The sequence below is a fragment of the Canis lupus genome, chromosome 9 (assembly GCF_048164855.1).
Source record: "Canis lupus baileyi chromosome 9, mCanLup2.hap1, whole genome shotgun sequence".
Taxonomy (NCBI): Eukaryota; Metazoa; Chordata; class Mammalia; order Carnivora; family Canidae; genus Canis; species Canis lupus.
In genome coordinates, this window is record NC_132846.1 from 15134240 (window position 1) to 15151258 (window position 17019).

General features: G+C 36.0%; 1 protein-coding gene across 5 annotated transcripts in view; it reads right to left on the reverse strand.

Moving 5' to 3' along the window:
- The window catches only part of BAZ1A (bromodomain adjacent to zinc finger domain 1A), an 89691-nt gene that overhangs the window by 51425 nt on the left and 21247 nt on the right, over positions 1-17019 (reverse strand). For all 5 annotated transcript variants that reach the window (XM_072838242.1, XM_072838244.1, XM_072838243.1 and 2 more), the window contains one exon: positions 1888-2031. In XM_072838242.1, coding sequence (XP_072694343.1) covers positions 1888-2031 — 144 coding nt within the window. The remainder of the gene's footprint in view (positions 1-1887; positions 2032-17019) is intronic.

Genomic DNA, 17019 nt, shown 5'->3' on the forward strand with positions numbered 1-17019 from the left:
CAGGCTCCCTGAGTGGGGCCCGCTTCTCCCTCTGCCTGTGTCTCTGCCTCTTTCTCTCTCTCTGTGTCTCTCATGAATAAATAAATAAAATCTTTAAAACAACAACAACAAAAATGCTCAACATCACTAATAATCAGGGAAATGCAAATCAAAACCTTACACCTATCAGGATGGCAAAAATCAAAGAGGCAAGAAATAAGTGTTGGTGAGGATGTAGAGAAAAAAGGAGAAAAAAGGACTCTGATACACTGTTGATAGGAATGTTAATTGGTACAGCCACTATGAAAAACAGTCTGGAGGTCCCTCAAGAAATTAAAAATATAAGTAAATAAATACACACACACACACACACACACACACACACACACGGTGGAATATTAGGCAGCCATAAAAAAAGATGGGATCTTGTTTTGTAACAACATGGGTAGACCTAGGGGGAATTATGCTAAGTGGAGTAAGTCAGAGATAGGCAAATATCATATGATTTCACTTATATGTGGAATCTACAAACCAAATGAATAAATAAACAAAAAGCAGAATCAGAACTAAGATAAGAAAACAAACTGATGGTCAGTGGAGGGGAGAGGGGTGAGGAATGGGCAAAATGGGTGAAGGTGAGTGAAAGATACAGCCTTCTGGTTATGGAATGAGTAAGTAACAGGAATACAAAGGTACAGCATAGGGAATAGAGTCAATGATATTGTAACAGATGGTAGCTATACTTGTAGGGAGCATAAGTATAAAGAACTGAATCACTATGTTGTACAGTGTTAAGTATAAAGAGATGCTGAATCACTGTTTTTTTTTTTTTTGTTTGTTTGTTTTAAGTAAGCTTTATGTCCAATGTGGGCTTGAACTCACAACCCTGAGATAAAGAGTCATATGCTCTATAGAATGAGCCAGCCAGGAAGCCTGAATCACTGTTTTTTCATTTTTATTTATTTTTTAAAAGATTTTTATTCATTTATTCATGAGAGACACACAGAGAGAGAGAGAGGCAGAGACACAGGCAGAGGGAGAAGCAGGCTCCATGCAGGGAGCCTGACGTGGGACTCGATCCTGGGACTCCAGGATCAAGCCCTGAGCTGAAGGAAGGCACTAAATCACTGAGCCACCCATGGATCCCCTGAATCACTGTTTTAAACCTGAAACTAATATAACATTTTGTGCCAACTATGCTATAAATAAGTAAATAAATAAATAAATAAATAAATATTTAAAAAATAAAATTAAAGTGGCCTCAGGTGTCTTATTAGAATATTATAGTACTGTTCACTGACAATAGGGAAGAAAAAGACACAAGACATACCGGAAAAAACATTTTTAATTTTGAGATGCCTAAAAGGCAGAGAGGGAACAGAACAGAGCAATAAAGATTTAAATAGCAGTTGTGGAGAACAGAGGAGGGAGTGGAGCTAAAACATGGAAACTTTTAACCAGTTGAAGACTTAGCTGAGATTTTAAATTTACCTGTAGACAATGCCAATCTACATGTGCTTGTGTGATTTTTCTCCAGGAGTACTCAGCTGACCCAGGCTGTCAACTGACTGAACTTCAGAAGGTTAGTTTCTTTATCATATGCACCATAAAGTGATTAAGTATAATAATCAGAGTACAGAATGAATTTTCTCAAAGTAAACTAAATTGGAATGTATAGGTGTAACTGAATGAGGTGAACTTCAATTGCTCCTAAGCAGCTGACTAGAGTTAACTAGATACTTTAAATTTTGTAAATTCTAACACGTATTGTTGAACCATATCACTTGGATGGATTTTACACTGTATTATTACAAATGGAAAAAGAGAAGGGTTAAACAGAAAATTATTTCAATGGGGTATCATTAGTTAATCTGATACACATTTTAAAAATTAATAAAAACCACTTACCCATTTTGAAAAGAACTGTTTTGTGTTTCTGAATCATCACTATCACTGATGATGATAGTTTCTCCATCGACACTACCGACATGTCCATTAGCAAAGCCATTTTGATGTGATGGAGGGAGGACTTCCAAAATCCTACATTGTAACCTGAAAGAAAATGATACATTAAAAATGTAAATTATTTGATATTTTATAATCAAACATTACAGGACAACCTAATTATTCTGAACTGAAAAGTTATTTTGTTTTATAGAAACTATGACTCTGATGTAACCAAATTAACAGAAAATCTGTGACATCCAATTTAAGCAAAGGTTAGATACAATTTAAAATAATAGAAGGTCAACTTATCAAGATTCTTAGCAATTACATTCTTAATTAAAGTTACTGCTTAGAAAATCAAATACTGGCATAACGTCATTATATAGACTGAGTCTCACAGTTTTTCATAGCATCCAGCATTTTAAATTCTGAAGTTCTCCTGATCATAATAACCTTTTTTATTATCACTGTACTTTTGTTGGCATTTCTGATGTCACAAAACTTCCTATTCACTAGTTCTATTACCTCTATTTTGAGTTCCTTTACCTCTGCCCACTCTATGTGGATTTTATGGGCTGCAATTTCAGACATATTTACCACAACTGAAATATTTTGGGGTCTCATTTTTACTCTGCCAATTTGTGACTAATTAAAATGTAGTATACCCATACAACGGAATATTATTCACCACAAAAATTAAAATGAAGCACAGATGAACCTTGAACACATTATGCTAAATGAAAGAAATCAGACATAAAAGGCCACATAGGATATGATTCCATTTATAGGAAATATTCAGAATAGGCAAATCCATAGACAGAAAGTAGACGGGAAAGGGAAGAGGGCGAGAATAGACAGCAATGGGTTGTGGCTGCTAATAGGCATGGACTTTCTCTTTGGTGTATTGAAAATGTTCTAAAATTAGTTATAGTAATGGTTGTACAACTATGAAAACCACTGAGCTGTACATTTCAAATGTGTGAATTTTGTGCTATGTGAAATGTATCTCAAGTTGTTAAAAAGAGGACCGAATAACAAACAAAAGCAGAGTACAGTAGGGAGTGAGAGAGAGCGTATATTGCTGGAATTCTAAGTATAGCATCTCTACAACTCTTAGGCAATCCAGGGGGAGGTTTTATCAACTAAGAATATCTCAAGTACATACAGCTACATTTATCAATAGGGTAAATCCCTTTTATCTGAGAAAAAGTGGTATCATTCATTTGGTCATCTTATGTACCATAATCAAGTTTTGATATATTATGGGCATTCATTTAACTGTCTATTCACCATCCCCATTCTTCTAGGAACTTCATTCTTCCTATACCCTACCTCTTTCTACATGGCTATTAGTAGGGCTGTCATGTTCCCACAAGGTCCTGGCCAGAGTTGATACTGGGTGGGCACCTTTTTGCTGAGCCAATACATTTTTTCTAAGATTATATTTTTTAAAAGATTTATTTATTTTTAGAGAGAGAGAGAATGGGAGAGAGAAAATGTATGCGAGTTGTGGGGGAAGGGGTGGGAGAGAATCTCAAGCAGACTTCCCCTGAGCTGCAGTCCAATCTAACAACCCATGAGATCATGACCCAAGCCAATATCAAGAGTCAAACACTTAATCACCTAAGCCACCCAGGTGCTCCAATCTTTTCCAAGATTTTACAATTTGGAATCTATAGAGTAAAAAATCAGTCCCTCTCCCATCATAGAATTTGTAAGATATAAAATTCTGGTGCGGTTGGCAACCACATTTCCTGCCACGAGAAGCAGGTAATTTGTTCAGTGAGAAGATAAAGCCAACAAGAGAGAAGAGAGGAGAGATGGCAAAGGTACTAGAGACAATCAATTTTCTTATTCCTGTTCTTCCTTAGACTTAGCTGTGCTTTTCTCATCTCAGGTTTAGCTGTTTAATCTTTCCTTTGATTCAATAAACTGGTAATTGACATTTTGCCTATATTTTTCCAAAATTAATTTTTGTCACTTACAGCCACAATAAAGAGAATCATACAATTCCAGAAAGACAAACAGTATATGCAGACTGGATTCATTTTGGGAAACTGGTGAGTTTTTATGAAATAATAGCAAGTATTTTCATTAGTGTACATTGTATCATGTGCTTATTAACTCTCCTTTAGAATACCTTTAGTATGCCCTAAAATATCTAATAGTGCTGTTAGGCACAGAAAAAACCAGGACCATGAATTTCCTGCCAGGAAATTTCTGCACTATTCCCAAATTGAAGAAAGCAACTGGTCTTACAGCACCCCAAGGTTTAATAATCAACAAAATGTAGACTACATAGATGAATCCAACCCTCAAATCATATCTTCTTTCTTTGTTCATTTTCCCTCATTCTGAGTCTTATATAGGTTACAAGTATCGTATGTGACTCCTTTACAACCTGTTCTTAAAGAACTGAGGAAAAAAAAGGGAAGACTCAAATTACTAAAACCAGAAGTAAAAGTGGGGACATTACTAGTGATTTATTTAACTGGCACTAAATTTAAAAAGATTATAAGAAAAGATTATGGACAATTGTATGCTGACAAACTGGGTATCTTAGATAAAATGGACAAATTCTTAGAAACACACAAAGTAACAAAACTGACCCAAGAAGAAACAGAAAATCTGAATAGATCTATAAATAGTAAGGAGATTAAATCAGTAATCAAAAACATTCCAACAAAGAAAAGCCCCGGACCAGATAGCTTCACTGATAAATTCTACTACACATTCAAAGAGTTAATACTAGTTCTCAAAATCTTCCAAAAAATTGAAGAGGAGATAACACTTGTCAACTCATTCTGTAACACTACATTACCCTGACACACAAACCAAACACATGGCAGAACATATAAAGAACTCCTATAACTCAACAAAAACCAAACAACCCAATTAAAAAACAGGCAAAGGACCTAAATAGACATTTCTCCAAGAAAGATACAAATGGCAATAAGCACACGAAAAGATGTTCAGCCCTCATTAATCATAAGGGAAATATAAATCAAAACTGCAGTGAGATACCACTAAGATGGCTATTATTAAAAAAATAAAAATGAAAAATTATGAGTGTTGGTGAAGATAGAGAGAAATTGGAACCCTTGCACACTGCTAGTGGGAATATAAAATGATGTAGTTGCTGTGAAAACAACATGGTGGTTCCAAAAAAAAATTAAACATAGAATTATCATGTGACCCAGCAATTCTACTTCTAGGTATATGCCCAAAAGAACTGAAAACAGGAACTCAGCAGATACCTGCATACCAATGTTCAGAAGGGCTTTCTTCACAATAACCAAAAGGTGGGGAAAAAAACTCAAATGTCTACCAATAGGTGAATGAAGAAACAAAATGTGGAATATACAGCAGCCACAAAAGGGGATGAAGTTCTGATACAGGCTACAACATAGATGGACTTTGAAAATATTACGCTCAGTGAAATAAGCCAAACACAAAATAACAAATATTGTATGAATCCACTTATATGAAGTACCTAGAATACGAAAATTCATGGAGACAGAAAGTAGAATAAAGGTTACCAGGGTCTGGAGAGAGGGAGAAATGGGGAGTTATTGCTTAATGGGTACAGAGTTTCTGTTTGGAATGATGAAAAAGTTCTGGAAATAGTAGTGATGGTTACATAACATTTTGAATGTACTAATGACACTGAATTATACATTTAAAAATGATTACAATGGTAAATTTTTTATTTATTTTACCATGACAATTTAAAAAAAAAGAACTTTTTCTGTTCTAACAATAAAGCTTAAGAAGGCTCAATTATCAAGCCTAAATTGATAGCAAATGTAAATGGTATAAAAAGAACTGCAGGCTGACTTTTACCATTGGCTGCCAGAAATAAACCAGTGTTTCTAAAGAGGAACAACTACAGGAAATCCTATTAAAAATGTTAGGTAATTATGTAACCTAATAATAAAAAGGTTCTGTAATTTAGTGACACGAACTGCACAAAAATATTCAAGGAATCAAATGCACCCAGTTTAAAAAAATGTATTATTGAGGTATAGTTGACATACAATGTTATATTCATTTCAGGTGTACAACATAGTGATTCAACGATTCTATACATTATGCAGTGCTCACCACAGTAAGTGTAGTCACCATCTGTCACCATACAATGTTATTACAACATTACTGACTATATTCTCTATGCTGCACTTTTCATTTCCGTGACTTACTTTTAACTAGAAGTTTGTACCTAAGCCCCTTCACCTCAAATGGGCCCCACTTTTGAAGGGCCTGGCTATCTTTTAGGGATGATATGCTCAGACTTCCCTGTGGTGATGAAGGAAGCTTTTCAGTTACATTATGACAAGGTTCTTCAAGTTACAAAAAGAGACGGCTTTCACTGGTAGACCCCAAGTGAGTACCCCTAAGTTGTGATGATGGTAGCAGTCATGAAGGAAAAACATAGTAAATGGGTCTACTCATGTATAGGCTCAGGTATAGTTGGTGTGGCGCCTAAAACAGTCTGACAGTCCAATGGAGAGAATAGTCTATGATCCCCAGTAAGGATCACAGAGCTACAATAATTCAATAATCAATTTATCTAAAACCAATAGAAAAATAAGGTAAAACAGAATTCTCTGACAAAATAAGGAAGAAGCAAACCAGTACAGTACAGACACATAACTGAGAATGCAGGTAATGTTTTATACATAAATTAGGCTAGTTATTACCAACGCTATTAACTTTGCACAAACTACAGGTTTAGCATTTTTGCTAATCTAATCAAGGCCAGGCCTCTCAATAGTGCTTAGCTAAACTTCAGTTAACTATTTAAGATGTCAAGTCAATACTTTCTAATAGATTTACAAAAAGACTTAATCTATGTCTTTTAAATCCACTTGCTATAATTTCTTGGTTCTAGCGAGTCCAAAAAAGATTGGAATGTTAACAAAGGTTAAAGAATCATGAATTCAGACCTAGCTAGTGGGTCTTTTAGGATACAGAAGCTTTCTAAATTAAAGTTATGCTCCATTATTTGAGGACAGAGCAGAGGCTGATAATCAAAAGATGATCCTTATTATTAGACTTCCTGTATGTCAGGTAAGTACATGGCTTATACATGTTTCTCTCTTCATATCATCTCCACAGGTTATACATTTTCCAAGAGATGAAAATTTTAGAGTCAGAAAGTTCAATCATTTGCTCATGATTATACAATCAGTAACGATACAGCCAAAACTTTAGCTTTGACTCTGAAGCCCGTATACTTTCTAATCTTCCATTCTATTACTGGAGTTGAGGGGGAAACAGAAACACTGAATTGCTCCAATGTTATTTCAGAGCTCAAAGCCTAGGCAGTCAAGAGGCTCCTAAAGTGCTAATGAAGTTAACACTCTTAGGAGTGAAAGCAAGTCTGTGGAATAGCAGCAAGCACAGAATGAGGACATAGAAGTTAGCCATAAATTTGTAACAGTGACAAACTAAGCATGGAAATAGCTTTTTATAAAAATATGCTATAGGGTACCTGGGTGGCTCAGTGGTTGAGTATCTGCCTTAAGCTAAGGTCATGATCCTGGGGTCCTGGGATGGAGTCCCACATCGGGCTCCCTACAGGAGGCCTACTTCTCCCTCTGCCTATGTCTCTGCTTCTGTCTCTCATGAATAAATAAATCTTAAAAAAAAAAAAAAAGGTATATACCTCTTACTCCAAAAAGTTGGTTTTAATAGTCATAGTCCAATTTATATCTCAAAATACAAATTCTCTAAAGTAAAATTATCAAACATTTGAGAATTGAAATATATACAGAGTATTTACAAGGCATTTTGGGTAGAAGACAAAGAGCTAACAGTAGAAGGAAAGAAGACTAGAAACTTGGGGAGAGGGATCCCTGGGTGGCACAGCGGTTTGGCGCCTGCCTTTGGCCCAGGGCGCGATCCTGGAGACCCGGGATCGAATCCCACATCGGGCTCCCGGTGCATGGAGCCTGCTTCTCCCTCTGCCTGTGTCTCTCTGCCTCTCTCTCTCTCTCTCTGTGACTATCATAAAAAAAAAAAAAAAAAAAAAATTAGAAACTTGGGGAGACATGCTTGACCTAAGGGACTGCCTCTCTGTTTGGATCTCTAAAAATTGAATATGCTGATTTATGATATACTTTATATCTGTTCCCTATGCTGCCTCATTAACCTTTTATTTTCTTTTAATACAGGTGTCAAGTACATTTACTTAAAATGCTATGCTTGGATACTTCAACTTTATAGGTAGAAACAAAGTATATATACTTAATTTGAAGTTCAGAATAAAAAAAAAAAAACACCTCAAATTAAGGTGGTTGTATGATACTCCATACTCCATTTTAAGTAGAGGAAAGCAGACTACTCAACAAGTCTGCCACTTCAAACAAGACAGAATTATGTTGATTACTTGTCAGTGGGAAGAAGAGGCTACTCACTTTTAGATATACTGATCAGAGTAGTTCAAAGAATGTTTCATTTTGAATTGTTCTGAGGCTCTTTATGGACCAGAGAACCAGGTCTCATTATTTCTCCAACTGGGATTTGACCTATTGTAAACCCTAAATATCATTAAGAAAATAAGAATCATTAGATTCTTGGGGCGCCTGGATGGCTCAGTCGGTTAAGCGTCCGACTCTTGATCTCAGCTCAGGTTTCAATACCATGGTCTTGAATTCAAGCCTTGTGATTAGCTCCATGCTGGATATGGAGCTTACTTAAAAAAGGAAAAAAAAAAAAAAAGAATTATGAGATTCTTATTAAAGGCTAAACTTAGTACTAAAAGGTATACAGTTCAAATGAACATCTTTGGAAACAAAATCCTAGATATATGGGTTAAATCCTTACATATACTTTTTTAAAGATTTTATTATTTATTCATGAGAGACAAAGAGAGAGAGAGAGACATAGGCAGAGGGAGAAGCAGGTTCCTTACCAAGAGACCAATGTGGGACTCAATCCCAGGATCCCTGAATCACAGCTTGAGCCAAAGGCAGAGGCTCAACCACTGAGCCACCTAGGTGCCCCAAATCCTACATATTTTTAGTAAGTTTCAAATACCTGGATATTATCAGCATGCTATTTAAGCTCTTTAGTATTCAAAAATGATCATCTTAAAGCCACAAGAGTTAGGCTGAAGTATAAATCAAATTAATTAAAGCTTCACCAAAACACTTTAAAATTCCAACTAGTATATTCAAATTAGTAGGTATTTAAAGTGTTTGTGTGCTCAGCTTCATGTTAGCTTGGCATTCTCACACCAAAACATAAGAAGAAGACATGATAACCTTATGATAAGGCAAGACCAACAACATATGAAGATCAAAAACAAGTAAACATGAAATATAATGAAATGTCACCTTAGATTTAGAGCAAGTGACCTTTTGTTTCAACATATAGTATTTATTTTTTTAAAAGATTTTATTTGAGAGAAAGCGAGAGAGTGAATGTGAGCTTGAGGGGGAGGGGAGTAGAGGGAAAGAATCTCAAACTGACTTCGGGCTTGATCTCACAACCCTGAGATCATGACCTGAGCTGAAATCAAGAGTCGGATACCCAACTGACTGAGCTACCCAGGTGCCCCATCAACACACAGTATTTTAGAATACTTAAATTGGCTGCAATGTGAAGGATGGATATAGGAAGAAAACAGGCTTCTTGCTTTTCCTCTATCTTGCTGCCATCCTGAACAATGAGAACAATGGTCACAGCCTTAGGATGGAACAGAAACAGGAAAAAAACCTGGGTTCCTGACAACTTTGTGGACCCGCATCCCTCCCCTCCCCTCCCCTGGAACTCTGGTATTTTATATGGAAAATTTTTACTTCCTTATGCCACTAAAATTCCTTCTATCATATGCACCCAAGTCAAATCCCAGCTGATAAGAAAAAACACTAAGTCATCTATTAGGTGTATTAGGTATTTTTTTAAATTAAAAACTGATTCATTTATAAACATTTTGTTTGTGCTAAATTCCTTTTGAGTCACCATACTGTACTTCTCAATTCAACCAATAAAGCTGAATAAGACTTTCAAACTTGAAAGTTGCTTTGTCATTGGCAATACAGATCTCAACTCCTATTTCAGAATACTGAAAATCTGAAGTAGGAAAATAAATTTAACAACCTATGGTTTGTGGGTATGACTATCAAAGGGCAATTATGAAGGATCCATGTAGTGACAAAAATGTTCTGTACATGAGTATATCAATGTCAATATTTTGGTTGTGATCCTGTACTACAATTCTACAAGGTAATACCACTGGGAGAAATTCTGTATTATTTAACAACTGCATGTGAATCTACAGTTACCTCAAAACAAAGTTTAATTTAAAAACACTAATGAAAGACATTAGGAAATAATTAACTCCAACTAAAAACATTTGTTTCACATCAAGAGGAAAAATCAACAAAGGATACTAAAAAGCTACAGTAAATAATGACACTGTAGTATTGTAATATTGGCAAAAGGAAAGACATACAGATCAATGGAAAAGAAGAGTCAGACCCAAGATTTCATTTATATTAATATTCTGGAAAGGGCAAAATTATAAAGACATAAAACACATCAGTGGTTGCCATATAGTCTAGGTTAGAAGGTGGGGCAAGGGTAGACTACAAAAGGGGACAACAGAACTTCTGGGGAATGGTAGAAATGTTCTGTTTTACTGTGATGGATTATATAACTAAGTCACAGCTATACATTTAAAAATGAATTTTATCATAAAGTAATAGTGCTTTAATAAAACTATACTAGTTTAGACTACTTAGGATCAAGGTCTATCTGAATGTTATTTTATTCTTTAGCTTAAAAGAAAAACATTTATTGTTTTTCTAAAAAAAATTAATGCATAAGAGAAAGGCTAACTGAAGTAGGTCTACTTGCTAGATCTCAAATAAGTTTAAATTAGTCCTGCAATACTTACCAGAGGAAAGGCAAGAGAGTCATGTGTAATGCGTAAACTATGTAAAGGGAGACCTATTCTAGCTTGTTTCTATCTCAATCATATTAAACATTATAAAAATTCACTTAAAAATCCATTCCTCACAAAAAAAGTTCAATGTATAGGTATTCTCTCTTACAACTTGAGTTAGTCAAATCAAAGTCAAATGGCTTCTACACACCAAAATACAGTGCATAAAAAATAAGAATTGGCAAAGAAATTATTATATATACAACTAACAAGTTAAGATGACAAAATTATGCCAATCATTCCCTGCATTCTCAAATTCTAGCTGGAAGCTCAAAGAAAATAACCTGAATTTTTTTTTTACTATCTTTAAGGTCAATAGCATTCTTAACATTGACAATGTTAACAATGAAAATCAACACGCTGACTGACTATGGAAGCAAGTGGAAGATTCAAGTGTACCTTTATAAAAATAATTAAAAAGTAAACATCAGCCCATTCTAATGGCCAATCATAGCAAATGATTACTGGAGAGCTAAATTAATTTGACATTCCAGTATCTTTCATTCATTCTATTTGAATGTTGGTGATACATTCACTAACAAAATAAAACTTATGTCTCTTTTCCCCTGACTTTTGTTTAGGAATAACTGACATACATCACTGTAGAAGATGCACAGCATGACTTGATGTAGGTATACTGTGAAAGAGTACAATAGGTTCAGCTAACATCATCCATCATCTCATACAGATACAATAAAAAGAAAAGAACAAAGAAAAAAATTTTCTCCTTGTGATGATAACTCTTAGGATTTATTTATTCACTTAACAGCTTTCCTAGCCATACAGCAATGTTAGCTACAGTTATGTTGTACGTTACATCCCTAGCACTTACTTATTTGTAACTGGAAGTTTGTACCTTTTGACTACTTTCCTCCAGTTCTCCCTCCCCTCTCAGGCCTTCACTTATATTTGCGCTGCAAACTCTATCCCCATTACCTATGTTCTGCTTGAGAACAATAGATACTAATGCTATACTCATACTGGATTATCCTATAGCATCCAACAGTGTTTTATAGAGAAAATACTGAATTTAATGGACTAAAACAAAAAATTATGACTCAAGACTAGCCTATCAAGTTTTTTTTATATATTTTACTCTATTAAAAAATTTTTTTTTATTTGAGAGAAAGAGAGAACCAGAGACAGCAAGCACGAGTGGGGGCAGAGGGAGAAGCAGACTCCTCACCGAGCAGGAAATCCGATGGCAGACTCGATCCCAGGACCCTGGGATCTTGACCTGAGCCAAAAGCAGACACTTAACTGACTGAACCACCCAGGCACCCCAAGTTTCATTTTCTTTACAATGCTGATCAGAATCTGAATTATGTTGATTGGTATGTTTCTCTCTCTTGCACTTGAATGTAAGTCCTAGTTCTTGTCTTAGTCACTACCCTCTTTCCGATACCTACAAGAGTAACAACAGCACACAATGCTTATTGAATGAACCATATAAAACTTGGCTTCGTGTATGCTTTAAGTACTAAATTAGAATATTCTCTACTACCTCCAAGAAAAAAGACATAATTGGTTTTTCATTCCTGGTAACTATGCTAAAAGACAGAAAATCAACAAATAAAAATTATAGTTTTCCCCATGCTTGCAGTCACCTTTTGTTGCTAGTAAATAGTATTCTTCCCATCTGCAAGCAAACTGTTTGAAAAGATTAAAGCTTAAACAGCTCAGAGTACAGAAGTAAAATAATTAAGGTACCCTGGGGGGATGCTGGGTGGCTCAGTCGGTTGAGCATCTGCCTTCAGCTCAGGTCATGATCTCAGGGTCTCTGCTCAGTGGGGAGTCTGGTAGTCTGCTTCCCCCACCCCAACCCTGCTGATGCTCATGCTCTCAGTCTGTCTCAAATAAGTAATTTTAAAAATCTTTAAAAAAAATTTAAGGTACCCTGTGATAAGAACAATGATTAAGAATTTAAATAACAAAAGAACCTGTTTAAATATTGGAGCTGTTTTCCCTCTCTGAGTCAATGATCAAAAGATGATGCTGATTTTTAGATACTCAACCTTATGATCTGTATCACTCTTAGAATGAATGATTAAAAGATAATCTAACCACGTATGTATAATCCTGCATCTCTTCACACTTAGACAAATTATAAAATGCTCAGGTAAAGAATAAATAGTGAATGATAAATGAGTACATTCAACTACAATATTTAATCCTGCTTAAGTGCTATCCTTTAATATTTTTTTTCATACTCATGAATTTCTCTCAAACAGAAGCAGTGATTTTTGACACTGTGCTTGGAAATTTCACTTGTGACCTTGGTCAAATTTTAATTAATTAACCTGTTTATGAACTTCTCAACTGTAAAATGAGCAAATGAGCTCTTATTACACATGGCTGTTATGGGAACTAAATAAGATCTATAAATAAAAATCTTAGAACAGTGTGTGGCATACAGTATGCTCTCAAAAGTTTACAGGTATTGTCATCATCTCCCTAAAATGATATATAGCAAACTCTCAAGAACAGGGACTAAGAAAATTAGGGACTGACTTAAAAAAAGATGAGTCATCACAGCTGGCAGACTCATTACTGGTCTCTGACAAGTACAGGAAGGATCTAACATTGAGTGCTTTATGTGCCAGGTGCTATGCTGGCCAACTAACAAATTGTGGCAGATTATTGCAGGTATGGCCCCCATTGAATCAGACCTCTTTGATTCCCTCCCACAGTAACTGAATTTGTTCATGTGACTTGCTTTGGTCAATGGAATACTAATAAACATGAGCATGCTGAGGCTTGAAATGTGCTTATACAGTGGGGCCTGCCCTCTCTTGCTGCTGGGAACACTGCTACCACCTTGGGAACAAGTGAGGATTAGCTTCCTGAAGGATGGGAGGCCATGTGAAAGTAGCCACTCTAGTCTGAGGCCCCAGACATGTGAGTAAGGCTATTCTAAAGTAGAAAACCTAGACAATCCAGCCTAAAGGCACGCCAGCCCAGACCATAAGAATGTTCCAGCCAACTAATGATGAGAATAATGTTTATTGATTTAGGCCATTAAGTTTTGGGGTGGTGTGTTAAGCAGCAAAAGCTAGTACAATCACCATATGAATATAGATATTATTTCAGTTTTGCAGATTATGAAAGAAGATTTCCAGAAATAGTCAGTTTGGCTCCAAAGGCTTTTTTCCACCATACCAAGCCACTTCTCCATGCCAAACTCTGAGGTTCTAAATAAAAAAGGGATTTCTGGGGATCTTATTCTATAACCCTTATTTAAAGCAGTAACATTTCCTCTATTCCAGAAGTCCCTACACTATGGCCTATGGGCCGGATCCAACTTACCTCCTGTTTTTTGTATTGTATGATCTGCAAGCTAAGAATAATTTACACATATTTAAATGGTTTAAAATAAAAACCAGGGGATCCCTGGGTGGCGCAGCTCCTGCCTTTGGCCCAGGGCGCAATCCTGGAGACCCGGGATCGAATCCCATGTCGGGCTCCTGGTGCATGGAGCCTGCTTCTCCCTCTGCCTATGTCTCTGCCTCTCTCTCTCTCTCTCTGTTGTGTGACTATCATAAATAAATAAAAAAAAAAATTAAAATAAAAACCAGAAGACTACTTTGTTATATGTGAAAATAACTGGTTATTTAAATTTCTGCATTTATAAATAAAGAACTACTAGAATACAACCATGCTCATTCATCCACTGTTTATGGCTGCTTTTGCACTGTAACAGCAGAGTTGGGTGGCTGTGAATGAAACCATATGAACTACAGTCTGTAATATCTGGTTCTTTATTTAAAAAAAGTGTTCTAAACTCTGCTCAGAATTATTCCCTTAGCATATGTTTTTAATTTAAGCAAAGGATTTTCCCTGGCCTTTAGTGATGCGTAGATTCTATTTGTACTGTTTTCTTTTTTTAAAGTAGCCTTCATGCCCAATGTAGAGCCCAACATGGAGCTTGAACTCATAACACTGAGATTAAGAGTCGGACGCCTAACTGAGTGAGCCATCTCGGCATCCCTCTATTTGTATTTTTACCACTCTTTTTCCTTTCATTGAAAATTATTTTAGCATATGTCATTTCTCCTAGTTCTCTTTGCCTGTTTTCTTTGGATGGCCTCTGACTTTGTCTAAGATAGATAACCCCATTTTAAAAGCAGTAATTCAGAACCATAGGTCAAATGAATTCCACTTACATACCATACTATTATTGGCCTCCAAGACAGCATGGAAAATCAACAAACTACAATTTTATCTTGTTCTCAGAAAAATTCAAAATATCTGTGAAGTAAGTTGTTCATTAAAAACTGATCTTATATTGGCCAAATGAAACAGACTGTGAAGGAGGTGGAAAAGATATAGAAGAGAGATTTTATTCAGAAGACACTCAAATTTCTCAGACCTAAACCTGTGTAACCATGTAGAAATGAACAGCAATTTCAGGACAGAAGTAGCTATATATAGTCTCCCCTCTTTTGTGATATTAGTTGCTAATATTTTCCTGCCACAGGGAACTAAGAACTTCAGAATTACTACTGTTCTACTTCACCATCCTGTTACTAACCAGTTCAATGAGATAGAAATTGAAGCAAGCAAACATTTGTTCTTTTTCTGTTAGGAAAGAGGTAAACCTCAATTTACTTGCCAACTCCCCTTTTTATCCTTTTTTTCTTACCCCCAAAGTAATGACTGTAAGTCCTGGTAGAGATTTAGCTGACTGTACTTGGCATTAGTGCAAAGGATCAATAAAGAAGTTGCCACAGAGAATAACTACCCTCACCCCCAACATTTTACAAAGACTTTTGAAAGGCATTAGCCAGATGCTCCTAAGGACTAATGCAATTTGAAGGCCCTTAGAATACTGAAGATTAGTTGTTTGTATGATCAGTCTGAACTTTACTGAACTATATTTTTGTTAAGCTGAACTATTCTGTTGAGTCCATACAGAAATACAACATAAGCTTTATAGGTGATTTAAATTAAACTTGTTTAGAAAAAAATTCATTTTCAGGGGTGTCTGGGTGGCTCAGTTAAGTGTCTGCCTTAGGTTCAAGTCAAGATCTCAGAGTCCTGGGATAAGCTCCCTGGCTGGCTCCCTGCTCAGTAGGGAGTATGTTTCTCCCTCTACCCCTTCCCACTCCACCCCCCTGTTCATGCTCTGTCTCAAATAGATGATGCTTCTCAATTTACATTATTATACAAGTAAATAGGACTCTAAATTTTAGCTGTTGAACTTGCAGTGACAATCTAAGAATCAGGTTGTAAGTCTGGGTCTTTGGTACATACAATAAACACAACATATGTCTAAAGAAGGTAGTTTTCACTTTAACTTAGAATTTCAAAGAAAGAACAGTTGTCCCAAACAACCTTTTTTTTTGTACTGAAAATTGTATCAACATACTATGGTCATGGAAAACAATTTGGGGATGTTGCTAAAGACTCTCTTTGGCTGAGAACCAGAAATTTTGACCTTAAATGATCAGTAGTGGGGTGCCTGGCTGGCTCAGTCAGTAGAGCATGCGACTCTTGATCTCAGGATTGTGAGTTTGAGCCCCATTTTGGGTGTGGAGCTTACTTAAAATTAAAAAGATTAGCAGTGTTAGCTGAGCAACAAAAAGTCTTCTTTCTGAAAAAGAGTTATAATACATGAAGTGCCTGGGTGGCTCAGTCAGTTAGGTGTCTGACTCTTGATTTTGGCTCAGGTTGTATTCTTGGATCCTGGGATTGAGCCCCACACATCTGGGTCCCCACTCAAGTGGAGAGTCCACTTGAGATTCTCTCTCCCTCTGCCCCTCCCCTCACTTGCGTGCATATGCTCACTCTCAAATAAATAAATCTTTATCCAACCATGTATGTTCAAATCAAAATAACTACATTGGGTCCTCCAATCTTTTATGTTCATCCTATCTTCTCAATATATTTAGAATTTCTCTGTCTTCAATATCAATGCAGTTTAATTATTATTCACTAACACCATTTAGGACAGTAATATTAAAAAAAAGAACCCAAAGATTTATTTTTTATTTTTTTAAAAGATTTTATTTATTTATTCATGATAGACATAGAGAGAGAATGAGGCAGAGAGACACAGGCAGAGGGAGAAGCAGGCTCCATGCCGGGAGCCCCATGCGGGACTCAATCCGGGGACTCCAGGATCATGCCCTGGGCCAAAG